This window comes from Thermobia domestica, chromosome 9 (genome assembly GCF_964235325.1).
Source record: "Thermobia domestica chromosome 9, izTheDome1.hap1.1, whole genome shotgun sequence".
Classification (NCBI taxonomy): Eukaryota; Metazoa; Arthropoda; class Insecta; order Zygentoma; family Lepismatidae; genus Thermobia; species Thermobia domestica.
The window spans coordinates 37,691,176-37,705,604 of record NC_137462.1 but is presented as its reverse complement, the minus strand read 5'-3'; the positions used below and the strand labels follow the sequence as shown (position 1 = coordinate 37,705,604).

The 14,429-nt window shown below is 33.1% G+C and overlaps 4 protein-coding genes across 20 annotated transcripts in view; all 4 read left to right on the top strand.

Annotated features, from left to right (window-relative positions):
* LOC145694281 (uncharacterized) overlaps positions 1-2,819 on the top strand; it is a 31,899-nt gene extending 29,080 nt beyond the window's left edge. The window contains exons 34-37 of the mRNA XM_081770369.1: positions 358-693; positions 1,184-1,602; positions 1,783-2,104; positions 2,458-2,819. Of these exons, the coding sequence (XP_081626495.1) occupies positions 358-693; positions 1,184-1,602; positions 1,783-2,104; positions 2,458-2,810 (1,430 nt within the window). The 3' untranslated portion in view covers positions 2,811-2,819. The remainder of the gene's footprint in view (positions 1-357; positions 694-1,183; positions 1,603-1,782; positions 2,105-2,457) is intronic.
* LOC145694577 (uncharacterized) overlaps positions 1-14,429 on the top strand; it is a 554,274-nt gene that overhangs the window by 446,334 nt on the left and 93,511 nt on the right. For all 17 annotated transcript variants that reach the window (XM_081770921.1, XM_081770922.1, XM_081770930.1 and 14 more), the window contains 6 exons: positions 8,841-9,170; positions 10,460-10,774; positions 11,127-11,462; positions 11,933-12,238; positions 12,573-12,878; positions 13,706-14,023. In XM_081770921.1, coding sequence (XP_081627047.1) covers positions 8,841-9,170; positions 10,460-10,774; positions 11,127-11,462; positions 11,933-12,238; positions 12,573-12,878; positions 13,706-14,023 — 1,911 coding nt within the window. The remainder of the gene's footprint in view (positions 1-8,840; positions 9,171-10,459; positions 10,775-11,126; positions 11,463-11,932; positions 12,239-12,572; positions 12,879-13,705; positions 14,024-14,429) is intronic.
* Positions 3,136-6,431, top strand: LOC145694579 (uncharacterized). Its single transcript, XM_081770936.1, has 5 exons — positions 3,136-3,565; positions 3,820-4,134; positions 4,394-4,729; positions 5,187-5,486; positions 5,998-6,431. The coding sequence occupies exons 1-5, from the start codon at positions 3,256-3,258 to the stop codon at positions 6,363-6,365; spliced, it is 1,629 nt and encodes a 542-aa protein (XP_081627062.1). The 5' UTR covers positions 3,136-3,255; the 3' UTR covers positions 6,366-6,431.
* LOC145694280 (cadherin EGF LAG seven-pass G-type receptor 3-like) lies at positions 6,571-7,207 on the top strand. The gene is made up of 2 exons (XM_081770368.1): positions 6,571-6,585; positions 6,789-7,207. The coding sequence occupies exons 1-2, from the start codon at positions 6,571-6,573 to the stop codon at positions 7,158-7,160; spliced, it is 387 nt and encodes a 128-aa protein (XP_081626494.1). The 3' UTR covers positions 7,161-7,207.

Genomic DNA, 14,429 nt, shown 5'->3' with positions numbered 1-14,429 from the left:
CGTATTGGATTGTTTTCTTTCTCCCAAAGAATTGAATATAACATACTCAGAAACACAGAAACATTGTTTATTATATTTTCTTAATAAATCTCTTCGTAATTTACAATATTATTATTATAAAATTAAATTACAGTTATATTATTTAAAAATCTTATTACAAAAATATCTTATTATAAAAAGTCTTATTATTAAAAAATATAAAGAAATAAGCCATGTCTTATTATAAAAAAATCTGTTTGAAATAACTAAGCCAAAATTTTAATATTTTCCTAGAGAAATTTGAGATTCTGTTTGTAATTATTGCACACCTTTTTAAAGCATACTACAGAAACTTAATCGTGTCCTATCCTGTTTTAGCTGCCCCTGCAACTCCTCCAGAGCCCGTTCAGACAAATCCTTGTGCTCCTTCTCCGTGTGGTCCATTCTCTCAGTGTAGAGATATCGGAGGCTCTCCTTCGTGCTCTTGTCAACCAGGGTATATTGGAAGTCCTCCCAATTGTCGACCGGAGTGTACTATTAACTCCGAGTGTTCCACCAATAGAGCTTGCATGAGGGAGAAATGTCGAGATCCGTGTCCAGGATCTTGTGGTAGTGGTGCTCGATGCCATGTTATGAACCATACTCCAGTATGTACTTGCCCAGAAGGATACACTGGTGACCCATTCACTAACTGCTTCCCCAAACCACCAGAACGTAAGCACTGATAACCTTCTTGTTTTCTATCAATATTTTATTCTCATTTGTAAAATTCTGAAATTTACTAATACAGCAGAGAGCTTAATCACAATTTTCTTTTCATAGTTAAAGAAAAGGATTTTTTGTAACTAAATAGAAGAATGTAGTGTTAATTATATATTTTATTCTTATATAAACAATTGACTTGTGTTAGCATTCGTGGAAATATTGACAAACAAACTAACGATTTTTATGTCACTTTAAAGAAGAAAGTCAAGTTTTACCTAATAGTTATGTATTCTAAGTAGTTAACTATATTCAAAGAATTAAAAGTTTCTGATTTTAAAAATCCTGGCAAAAATATCGTTGTTTTTAATGATTCACTTTTAAAAATCCGTGAAGGATATCTTATGTTATTTGAACTTTGCTTTGAACTTAGTTCATGATATGAACAATTTGATATATTAAATAATTATGACAATTGAGACGAAATACACTTTTGTTACAGCCCCAGAACCAGTAGAAACTGACCCTTGTAATCCTTCGCCATGTGGAAGCAACGCCGAATGTAGAGACGGAGTATGTACTTGTTTACCTGAATACTCTGGAGACCCATACAGAGGTTGTCGCCCAGAGTGTGTTTTGAGTAATGATTGTTCTCGAGATAGAGCTTGTGTAAGAAATAAATGCGTGGATCCTTGTCCTGGTACCTGTGGTCAAAATGCTAAGTGCGAGGTTGTCAATCATATTCCAATGTGTAGTTGTCCTGAAAGATATTCTGGAAATCCATTCGTTCACTGTTCTCCTTATCAGGGTGAGTTTTCAATGTTGGAGGCAATGACTGATTTGTATTTTTCTTATATAAAGTCTTTACTTTCAACAGTAATTACATCCTATGCAATATTCATTACTTTCTTTCTCAAAGTAGTATGAAGACAAATCTTGTAATATTCACGAATATTTAACTTAGTGAAGAAAGACTCTTAAATTTATGCAACTTTGTGGAAGTACATATTTTGGTGTTATTACAAACCATTTAGAGAACATATTAAATAATATAAATCGCAACTTATAAATTAATTCTTTCCTGATTAATATTGTATTCTTTATGTAACTCGTCGTGTTATCTCTTTAGCTCCCACTGTTAGTCGTCCATGCACACCGTCGCCGTGTGGTCCGAACAGTCAATGCCGTGAAGTAAATGGTCAGGCCGTATGTTCCTGTGTACCTGGGTTTAGAGGTACACCTCCAACGTGCAGACCGGAGTGTGTTGTGAATTCCGAATGCGGTCAGAATGAAGCTTGTTCTAACCAGAAATGTCGAGATCCTTGTCCTGGTACTTGTGGTATTGGTGCTCGGTGTGAAGTAGTGAACCACAATCCTATCTGCAGTTGTCCTCCACGTTACACAGGAGACCCATTCATAAGATGTCAACCAATATGTAAGAATCTATTTGCATTAAATTTGGACTTTATTAAGCTAAAAAGTTTTCACCTTATATGTATGGTTAATTTCTCGAAATGAAAATAGACCAACTCAAACTCTAAAAGTAAATTGAAAGCTAGAAAAATTATCCTACAGCTATTAATTTCCTATTCTATGAATCTATTTTATCAGTCGCGTTTTCAGTATTTTCTTAAAACCAATGTTAGCAATTTTCTATATCAAATTCCAGACATATTTTATTTCTCAAACATATTTAAACTTCTTTTCATATAAGAATTTTACATTTCTCGATGAAGGTTCTATTTGTATAACAAATTATTTTATCTTCGTTTTTAGTGGAAACTCCTCCGAGACCGCCTCAAAATCCATGTCAACCTTCTCCATGTGGCCCATATGCACAATGTCGAGTTGTTGGAGATAGTCCATCATGCTCTTGTCTACCTGAATATAAAGGTTCACCTCCCAATTGTCGACCAGAGTGTGTGAGCAACAGTGAATGTGAGAGTCGATTGGCTTGTATTAATCAAAAATGTGGAGATCCTTGTCCTGGTGCTTGTGGTGCAAATGCAGAATGCCGGGTTGTCAGTCACACTCCGATGTGTGTGTGTTCTGCAGGATACACAGGCGATCCTTTCACACAATGCATCATTCAACAACGTGAGAACACTTTCCTATTATTTGTTTGTTAAAATGATTAATTTCCAAACTTGACCTAGTGATAAACTATACGACACCTTTTATTATAAAACAAATTTAATCATTAAACTATCATTAAGATGGTAATTGTTTGAATCTATATAAGTAATAGCTTTTTTGAGCTTGCAATTTTACGCTGGTTTTCAAACATTTTAAAATTAAAACTTTAATATAAAGCACAATAGCGTTTTTCAACTTACTGCAACTTTAATGAGAATCTTAAATGTTTTACTCTACCAAGTAAATTAGCAGAATATTTTTTACTGTAAAGACTACTATCAGCAATGTATAAGAAAAGAGCTTACATTCCCCCAAAACGTATAATTTTTAATTGCGGAATTGAATTCCAAACATTCCCAATTACGTGTCTTAAAATTTAATTATTTGCAGAATTACATAATATCAATATTCATTTCAACAGAGCCTGTTATTCAAGAAATGGTGAATCCATGCGTCCCATCCCCATGTGGTGCTAACGCAGTGTGCAGAGAACAGAATGGTGCAGGTTCTTGCATGTGTCTTCCTGAATATGTTGGAAATCCTTACGAAGGTTGTCGTCCAGAGTGTGTCCTCAACACCGATTGTGCTTCAACAAAATCGTGTGTTAGAAATAAATGTGAAGATCCTTGCCCAGGGACTTGTGGTCCTAATGCAGATTGTCAAGTGGTCAACCATTTACCTACTTGTACTTGTCGACCGGGTTACACTGGTGATCCATTTAGATACTGCAGTCCACAACCTCAAGAGCGTAAGAACCATTATTATTTATATCTTACAATACTAAATATTTTAATGAAATTATTTTTTACGAAAGAAATATTCCTCAGATACAAACATTTGCAAAGATAGATATTGTTTCGTTATTAAAATCTTCAATTTTTATATCAATAATATTTAAATTACTTTTCTCTTTCAATAAACGAATTAAAAGAAATGAACACATTTTGTGACGTGTATTAGCACGTTATTTGTATCCTAAATGTTACTATTTTAATATTATAGCTGTTGTGTCAGAACCGGAGAATCCTTGTAGTCCATCGCCTTGTGGTCCTAATAGTCAGTGTCGAGAAGTGAATGGCCAGGCTGTGTGCTCCTGTTTACCAACATATGTGGGTAGTCCCCCAGGCTGTAGACCAGAATGTGTAGTGAGTGCAGAATGTCCTCAGAATAGAGCTTGTTTAAGCCAGAAATGTAGTGATCCCTGTCCAGGTCCGTGTGGCTTAAACGCCCAATGTCAAGTAATCAATCACAGTCCAATATGCAGCTGTCGTCAAGGACATACGGGAGATCCGTTCAGCAGATGTTATCCTATTCCACGTAAGAGAATTTAAATTGCACAAATTTACTTTTTACAACAAAGATGTTTTTTAAAAGAAACACATATTATTCATCATATTTTTTTTATAAAAGTCGATTGATTGCTTGTAATGAAATAAAGTAATTTCAATATATTTGAACGCAAAGTAAGAATTTATATTTTTTAAATATTTTCTCTCTTTTTTGTCAAAATTAAATAGCTTTTTTCATTTTATTATTTACGCGAACAGTTACTGACGTCTGAAATATCCTGTTTTAGCAACTCCTGCAATTCCTCCAGAGCCTGTGCAAACAAATCCCTGTGCTCCTTCTCCGTGTGGTCCATTCTCTCAGTGTAGAGATATCGGAGGCTCTCCTTCGTGCTCTTGTCAACCAGGGTATATTGGAAGTCCTCCCAATTGTCGACCGGAGTGTACTATTAACTCCGAGTGTTCCACCAATAGAGCTTGCGTGAGGGAGAAATGTCGAGATCCGTGTCCAGGATCTTGTGGTAGTGGTGCTCAATGCCATGTTATGAACCATACTCCAGTATGTACTTGCCCAGAAGGATACACTGGTGACCCGTTCACCAATTGTTTCCCAAAACCACCCGAACGTAAGCATTGTTTTTTAACTTTTGAACTAATTGATTTACTAGCTAGGTAGATAATATTGTATATTAAATATTTGGTATATATATTTCTTCATAGAAATTTTACGTGAAAGTATCTGCTAACGAGAACATTGTATTAAAGTAAAAATTCATTTCACATTTAATTGCTTTGCTATATTGTCACGTATTTTTCTTGTTTTTTTTCCCTAAACATTCCAAAAACACTTAATTTGAACACTGAATGAGGATTAACAAAAGTCCTCCCAAGGTATATTAAGACCAGTTTTTAAAATATTCAATCAAGTAATAATGAGCAATATTCGAAATGGAATATCTCACACATATGCTGAGAATATTCTATTGTTGCATTAGAAATGTTGTAGGCTTATTATATTTAAATGCACAGGAATATCCCAATAGGAGCATTGAGGCACAACGTGTATTTTTGTTACAGCCCCAGAACCAGTAGAAACTGACCCTTGTAATCCTTCGCCATGTGGAAGCAACGCCGAATGTAGAGACGGAGTATGTACTTGTTTACCTGAATACTCTGGAGATCCATACAGAGGTTGTCGCCCAGAGTGTGTTTTGAGTAACGATTGTTCCCGAGATAGAGCTTGTGTAAGAAATAAATGCGTAGATCCTTGTCCTGGTACCTGTGGTCAAAATGCTAAGTGCGAGGTTGTCAATCATATTCCAATGTGTAGTTGTCCTGAAAGATATTCTGGAAATCCATTCGTTCATTGTTCTCCTTATCAGGGTGAGTGTCTTTACATCTAGAAAATTGTTATGGATTTTAAATTATATTGCCAATTTCACGTTACTTAACCTTGGGTTGTATTATTTAATTTGCACTCTCCATGACGGTCGAGCTCGTGCTTTTGATTTAGCTCTATTTTTTAAAATTAAGAATATGAAAACTTATGAATTTTTTAAACATTATATTATAATTCACAACTGTCACAAATATTAAAACGATTTAATATGTTTTTGAAATTGATACTTAAACGTAAATAAACATAAAGAAACAATAGTAATCAACCATAATTGTCTATTCAAGAAGATCCATTTTAAACAATTGAAATATTTTTTTAACGTTCGTCCGTGTCTTATTTAATTTTAAATCCATTATATTTATGTTCCAAAACAAACAAACAAAAAAAAACATTGTTATATCTGTTTTCGTCACTGTAACTGTTAAAATATACTTATCTTCGTGCGAGCCTTGTAAAACATAAGATCAATTTTGGTTTTTCTCCAAATAGCACCAGTTACGACACAACCATGCTCCCCGTCGCCCTGTGGTCCGAACAGTCAATGCCGTGAAGTGAATGGCCAGGCTGTATGTTCTTGCATTCCTGGTTATATTGGAAGCCCACCAACATGCAGACCCGAATGTATCAGTAACTCAGACTGTGCTCCAAATGAAGCATGCTTTAATCAGAAATGCAGAAATCCATGTCCTGGAACTTGTGGTGTTGGTGCACGTTGTGAAGTTGTGAATCACAACCCAATTTGCAGTTGTCCTCCTCGCTACACTGGAGATCCGTTCATTAGGTGTCAACCTATACGTAAGGGAATATTACGATTCTTTTTAATATGTTCAGTTGCCACAGAAGATGCTTTCCATTTTATATAGTTTTCTTGCAATAGTAACTTGAAGACTTAGTAGTTCAGTAAAAACTAAATTGATTTACGACAGGAAACTCTATGCTGTAGTTCATTCATTCATTTAAATAACATTAACAAGAGAAGTTCTATGTCACAAAAACTACTTTTTCGATTTATCTCTAAAATAGTATATTTATAACATTGTTTAGAAAGTAATGCTTACTACGTTAACAATGAAGCTACTACAGGCAACTTTTGTATTGTAAAAAATATTTTATAATTTCTTAGAGATCATAAAATTATTCTTGTGATATTATGATTTTTTTGATAAGAAATGCTTTCAAATTAAAATATATTGAAATATTATTCTTAAAGTTGAAATAATAACACTATTGCTCAGACATCTTTTTTTAAAAAAAAAAAAAATAATAATAATTATATGTAACATAAGTTCATTCCACGTTTCACTGTTGTAGCGGAAACGCCTCCTCCACCAAGGGAAAACCCTTGTCAACCATCACCTTGTGGCCCCTATGCACAGTGCCGAGTTGTTGGAGATAGTCCATCTTGTTCGTGTCTACCAGAATACAAAGGTTCACCTCCTAATTGTCGACCAGAGTGTGTTACGAATACTGAATGTGATAGACGTTTGGCTTGCATCAATCAGAAATGTACTGATCCGTGCTCTGGATTCTGTGGTTCCAATGCGGAGTGTCGTGTGACTAGTCACATCCCATCTTGCACGTGCTCTCCTGGTTACACAGGGGATCCATTTGTTCAGTGCAACTTAATGCAGCGTAAGATGATATCTATTATTATATAACATACTATGCAAATGAAAGAGCAGATAAATAATATTATATGTGCACAGTATACATAATATATATTTAGAATATTCGAATATATATATATATATATATATATATATATATATATATATATATATATATATATATATGTATGTATTTGGAATACTCTTCAAGTAAATCCCTAACGTGAGATTATTCAAAACGATAAGTCACAAAAAATAATCTCGCATTCTTAACTTTCCCGTAACATCTGTTTTTCGTTTGCTTTATTTTCACATTTGTAAATGCTAAAATAGCAAAATAATACTACCATACTAGAGTGAGTGGCAGTATTTTTGGGCGATGGAAATATTACTATTATAGAAGTATTTGAAACTAATGGTTGTTTACCGAATTCCATATCGTTTTTAAAAAATAAATGACAATATGAAATGTACATTTTTTTCGAGCAGTTAAATGGTACCATGATCTACAGTATTGCTTCTGAGATATTTTTCATTATTTGCATTTACAATGACGACACAATTAACCTGGAGATATAATTGTTAACAATGAAGAAATTCTCAAAAACCTTAATTACTTGTAAATGCAAAATAATTATATGAAAAATTTGAAATTATTTTCGGAACATCGAAAATATAATTTGGATTTCGGTAAGCAATCTAAATACGATTCTCAGAAAGTTCTAATATTAGTAAATATTTCGGCCATTTAATGAAGAATCAATATTAAATATATATTTTCACAAGAAATTGTTAAAACAATTTGTTTATCAATTTCATGTCACAGTATCATAAATAATATTTTAGAAGCACTGCATTAATTTATGGCTAACATGCAACATTTTCGAGCTTATTATTTGATTTTACTTGATAAGCTTTGATGAATGTTGTAATGAAGTATTTATTTAGTACTCTATTACGTTCTAAATATTCTAATTTTGTGGATGTAATTCGATAAGTTATATTTGCATTTTGAAAGTGATTACGAACTGTGTGAAATATAGAATTTTACTCTTCGTAATCACAAACTTATCTTAAACTATATTTGAATTTATATTTTATCAATCGCAACAAATATATATATATTTATACAGGGTGTTTCAAAACAACACCGACTGAGAGGTGATTCCTGATACCAAGATAAGACAAAAAGTATAGACCAACCTGGATGCAGAAATCCGCCTTAAAGTTCATTTTTTCATGTTTTCGGCAGTCTATAACTCCGAAATGACGGATTTCTGCACCCAGGTTGGTCTATACTTTTTGTCTTATCTTGGTGTCAGGAATCACTTCCCGAACGTTGTCGGTGTTGTTTTGAAACATCCTGTATTTTATAGTTAATAATTTGAAATAGTTCCAGTTGAATTTATTTATAGTATCATGGATTTATTCATGATTCAAGGTCATGGAAAATTATTACAAGTTCTTCGTTGTTTTTGTCTTAACAGTAGAACTAGTAGAAAAGTTGACGCCTTAACAATTTCACGCCTTATCGTAGGAATTTTGAATATTATTGTATATAAAGCAGTTCACCTAACGCTATAACGAAAGGAATTATGTTGTTATACGCTTCGCAGTTAATTATACTAACTTAACCTTGTGGGTTACTTACCAAGTAATGCTGAATAACCAACTTTACATTTGTGTATGTGTACAAAATCTCAAACGTCTATCCCTCCTACGTTTCAGCAGAGCCCGTCAGACCACAAGAAAGACCAACCCCTTGTGTGCCGTCTCCTTGTGGAGCAAACGCAATTTGTAGAGAACAAAATGGGGCCGGTTCCTGTAGCTGTCTCCCAGATTACGTAGGCAATCCGTACGAGGGTTGTCGTCCAGAGTGTGTTCTGAATTCCGATTGTGCTCCAACGAGGGCATGCATACGCAACAAGTGTCAAGATCCTTGTCCAGGCACTTGTGGTCAAAATGCAGACTGTCAAGTGGTGAATCATTTACCTTCATGTACCTGCCGTCCTGGCTACACTGGAGATCCATTTAGATACTGCTCTCCTCAACCACCTGAACGTAAGCTGTTTTCCGAACTTCTTAATCCTTGATACTGTTTCATTTAACTAAAAAAAATCATATATAAACTCTTTCTGTTTCTATTTAAATATATCCAAAGGAATGTAATAATAATTTTCATAAATATCTACATCACTTTACAGCTATTTTTAAATTTTTATAAATAATTTTTAAAATCATCTAAGTGAACTTTAAAGAAAATCAACAAATAACCATCATAATAAAACTCTCGTGGGTATTATTTGATTTATTTTATAATCCAAGTTTCCATCCTCAAACATAATTTTTAAAATCCTCAACCATTGTATGCCTCTTTCTTTAACTGAGACATTTCTGTCGTGTTTATTAATAATTACAAATAAAAAAAAATTAAATTCAAATTTTCATATTCAAATTTTCGATAAGTAGTTCAAATTTTCTTTTCTGTACTAGTAATATAACTAACAAATTATTCATATTATTGTCAAAATTTCATTTAAAGATTCTACCAATTAAATTTTGAAATTTCAAAATGGAGGAAATGAACATCGAAAATTATATGCATAATATCCTAAATACGTAGATAAAAGCAAATTGTATTATTATTATTAAGATACATATTATTCCTTTGATTTTGAAAAGTTATTAGTAATTAACATTCAACCTCCTGAAACTGAAAGAAAATAATTAACATATACTGGTCAATACACATTATATTTTATGATCTAAAACTTTCAAATGTCCTTTAAGTTTGTTCAATTTCAGCACATTCTTCTACAAAACCAATTTTTATTACGATGACTTAATAAATGTTTGTTATAAACTTTAAAGCAATTCAAAAACTTTGAATTATAACATCTTCTGATCAAATCAACAGATCAATTAGTGATACCACTTTGTTCTTTGAATATAAATATTTTAAACTTGAAAAAAAGATACGTTTTCTTATTATTTAGAGAAAGTTAATATTTAAGACCACACAGACACCTAAAATATTTATTTATATTCAAAAATTCGTAACAAACTTCTGTTGATCGCAAAAGTTCTCGAAATAGCTGTAAAGTGGTATTCTGTACATATTTGAATGTTTACCTTGCTCCTACCTATTTGTATGCTGAAATTTTAAAGTTTTGTTTTACCTTTTATTTGACTATCCTTCTTGTATGTGTTATATGTTGCATGTTTTTTTTTTATATGTTTTACCTTCATTTACACTTTCTTGTGAGTATGCGTAAAATAAGAAATCTCTATGATTTCATGCATGTATTTGCATGTTACTTGAATGTTCTCTGTTTTTCTCTTGACTCTAGCTGTTGTTCAAGAACAGAGAGACCCTTGCAGTCCGTCACCTTGTGGCCCTAATAGCCAATGTAGGGAAGTGAATGGTCAAGCTGTTTGTTCATGTTTGCCAAATTATGTAGGAAGTCCACCAGGATGTAGACCAGAATGTGTTGTCAGTTCAGAGTGTCCACAAAATAGAGCATGCGTAAATCAGAAGTGTAGTGATCCATGTCCAGGCACATGTGGATTAAATGCACGCTGCGAAGTCATCAATCACAGTCCTATATGCAGCTGTCAACAGCGATTTACTGGTGACCCTTTTACACGTTGCTACGAAATACCACGTAAGAAGCAAATATTTAATTCATATCACTGACAGAAAAAAAAAATATTTTAGAGTCAATTCATAATATGCAATTTATCAACGAATACTGAATATAAGAAATCGTATATTTGGATTGCAAAAGTAAAATTTCACTGCATATCTTAAAAATAAAGTAAAATAAATTTGTAAAATCACACAAAGAGGAAAAGTAAAGTATCAAAAAAAATATATAAGTAATTTCATCATCTGCAACAGATAAATTAAAAAAAATGATTACTATATTTTTATTATACTTTAGAAAATATACAAATATAAAAATATTGCTCTCAAGGAATGAAAAGAAGATATATTTGAATTCTTTTTCTCTTTAGCACCACCTCCTGCTCCGGTAGCTCCAGTTCAAAGAGACCCGTGCATTCCCTCTCCATGTGGTCCGTATTCGCAGTGTAGAGATATAGGGGGATCCCCATCCTGTTCTTGTCAGCAAGGTTATACTGGGAGTCCTCCGAACTGTCGACCAGAATGTGTTATCAACTCTGAGTGTCCTAGTAATAGAGCTTGTATCAGGGAAAAATGTCAGAATCCTTGCCCAGGTTCCTGTGGAGCTGGTGCCCAGTGCACTGTGTTGAACCACACTCCAATATGCACTTGTCCAGAAGGTTACACTGGAGATCCATTCACTAATTGCTTCCCTAAACCACCAGAGCGTAAGAATATTTTAAGTATTTAAACGAAAATAAAATAAATATGTTAATAGCACGCAAAGAGAACAAGTAAAATATTACAAAGAAATACAATTAACTTTATCATCTGAAAATTAAAAAAAGAAAAAAATAAGTTTCAGTTAATTGCTTCTAGAATAACGAAAATTTATTTTCATAACGGAAATATGTTAAAATAATCAATAGAGATCAAACTTTTAAAAAAGTTTTTAGTTTGTTGATCATTTAAAAGTAGGCTATTTTGAAATTATAACAGATTAGTTCCCAGATATAACAGATTAATAATTGATCAGAATTTCAAGAAAGCAAACAATCATATAATCTACAATTTCATTATTTGAAATATTTTTTTCATATTGTGCTCAAGATTCGTGGCATAATTTATTTTATCTTACTTATATTGTGAATAAACATTGCATATTTTATCGTACTTATGCCATCAATAAACATTGCAGCTCCGGCTCCAGTAGAGAGTGATCCTTGTAATCCGTCTCCGTGCGGACCAAATGCACAGTGTAGGGACGGTGTCTGCACATGTTTGCCTGAATACTCAGGGGATCCATACAGAGGTTGTCGACCAGAATGTGTATTGAGTTCTGATTGCCCGAGAGATAGAGCATGCGTTAGAAACAAATGTATTGATCCTTGCCCTGGAACTTGTGGACAAGGGGCTCGCTGTGATGTAGTAAATCATATCCCTATGTGTAGCTGTCCTGAAGGGTTCGCTGGCGATCCTTTCGTTAGCTGTAGATCGGTCCCAAGTAAGCATTATTCATTAATTTGTATACCTGTAAAATTTAAACTTTCTACAAGACCTTTCAAAATAAGAAATGAAAAGAAATCTGGATTTTGATCGTAAATACCCATGTTATATTGTTGAGCATTTCTTTAAATATTCAAAATTCATCTTTGAGAATAATTATGGAAAGGTTTGCTAGAAATGTTAGTCAAATTAGCTCATTCGTGTCAAATTTAAATAAATAAAAGATTTTTCAAATAATACATTTGTTTATCAAGATGTACCAACAAGAAAGAAAAATAATTTCGAAATCTTATTCAACTTGGATTCTAAACATTCGTGGATTTCATTCACAGAACCTGTCGTCACACAACCTTGCAATCCATCACCCTGCGGTCCTAACAGTCAATGTCGTGAAGTTAATGGACAAGCTGTTTGTTCATGCGTGCCTGGATACATAGGAAGTCCCCCAACATGTAGACCTGAGTGTGTGACTAACTCTGAATGTCCTCAGACTGAAGCGTGCTCAAACCAGAAATGTAGAAACCCTTGTCTTGGTACATGTGGAGTAGGAGCTCGATGTCAAGTTATCAACCACAATCCAATTTGTAGTTGTCCATCTCGCTACACTGGCGATCCTTTCGTCAGATGCATGCCCATACGTAAGAATTCTACTTCTCTTATTTTTATTTTCACTTTTAGTTGTAAGTTGTAAAATTATATATTGAATGTTATATATGTTTTTTACCTATATACTCTTTCATCTCTGCATGTTATTTATATATTTGTGCATTTTAATATTTGCCTGTTTGTTTTATGTTTATTGCATAAAAGAGAATGAATTATCTGCATGTTGACTGTTTTCTGTTACATTTATCTGTGTATATACACATATATTCTTAAATGTTTATGAATGTTACTTGTCTTTCACATTACTTTCAATGTCTTTGTGTTTCCTGTCCCTAGAATTTATTTAATTTATTATTTTTATTTACATAAATGTGTACAATAACTAATTTGCAGAATGAGTCTCATGAATGACCTATATATATATGCATTTTGTGTCTACATATTCTCTTGTTTCCATATTTTTTTCCTAAATGTTCTTAGTTTTCCTACTTTATTCATATTTTATGTTAAATATTTCTATACTTTAGCATGAAATGAATGTCAGAATGAAGATAAATGCATGTTTATACTTGTTATGTTTGCACGGTGAATTTATTCATGTTGATGTTTTTTTCTAATGCAAGTGAATCTTATGATTGCGTGAAACATACTTGTTTGTTTGTTTATGTTTACTATTTTCCTTGTGTATGATACCTATTTCTGTTCTTGTTTCCCTTGTGTATGATATTTTTTTATTATTTATTGAATGTTAGCATGTAGGCATGTGTTCCTCCATTTTAAATGTTTCTTACACTTTCATCTTGTTTTTATGTTACTTTTTGCACGTGAATTGTAATATGCATGACTGTTTTTACTCTAGCGGAAACACCTCCTGCACCAAAGAATCCTTGCCAGCCATCCCCGTGTGGTCCAAATGCACAGTGTCAAGTCGTAGGTGACAGTCCTGCCTGCTCTTGTCTTCCTGAATTTAAAGGTTCACCACCAAACTGTCGACCAGAATGTGTGACCAATAGCGAATGTGCTAGCCATTTGGCTTGCATTAATCAAAAATGTGCTGATCCTTGCCCTGGAATATGTGGAGCCAACGCAGAATGTCGTGTTGTAAGCCATGCACCAACATGCTTATGTTCAGTTGGCTACACAGGTGATCCCTTTACGCAGTGCGTCGTTGAACAACGTAAGATTTCTTTTTACTTTACAGCTTTTATTGTTTCGTCGTTTTTCTGAGGAAATTAGCACCCTATTATTACTTTAAAGGAATCACAAAACATTTATTTTATTTTAATGAACTTTTATTGCAAATACTTAGTTCAAAATAGAACAGAAGTCACTTTAGCGTTAACTCTATATAAAAGCTATCTATATATTAAAATGCTAGGTTTATATGTTTGTGGGCAATTCTTTTGACAATCTCGGAAACCACAGGTTCTAGAAAGATGCCGTTTTAACTGTTCGATTGCAAATTTTGTGTAGATTGTTCAGTTCTAATTGAATATTTAAAAGTCCGTTATTTCTTTATTACATTTTTATGTCTACACTGGAAGCATTGAAATTTGAGAAAGTAATGCTCATATCCTACGAGT

Bases quoted from the DNA above. Each gene is read 5' to 3' on its own strand.
- LOC145694579 (XM_081770936.1), top strand. From the start codon at position 3,256: ATGGTGAATCCATGCGTCCCATCCCCATGTGGTGCTAACGCAGTGTGC. The intron at 4,135-4,393 runs GTAAGAGAATTT...ATCCTGTTTTAG, and splicing joins CAGATGTTATCCTATTCCAC to CAACTCCTGCAATTCCTCCA. The intron at 5,487-5,997 runs GTGAGTGTCTTT...AAATAGCACCAG, and splicing joins TCATTGTTCTCCTTATCAGG to TTACGACACAACCATGCTCC.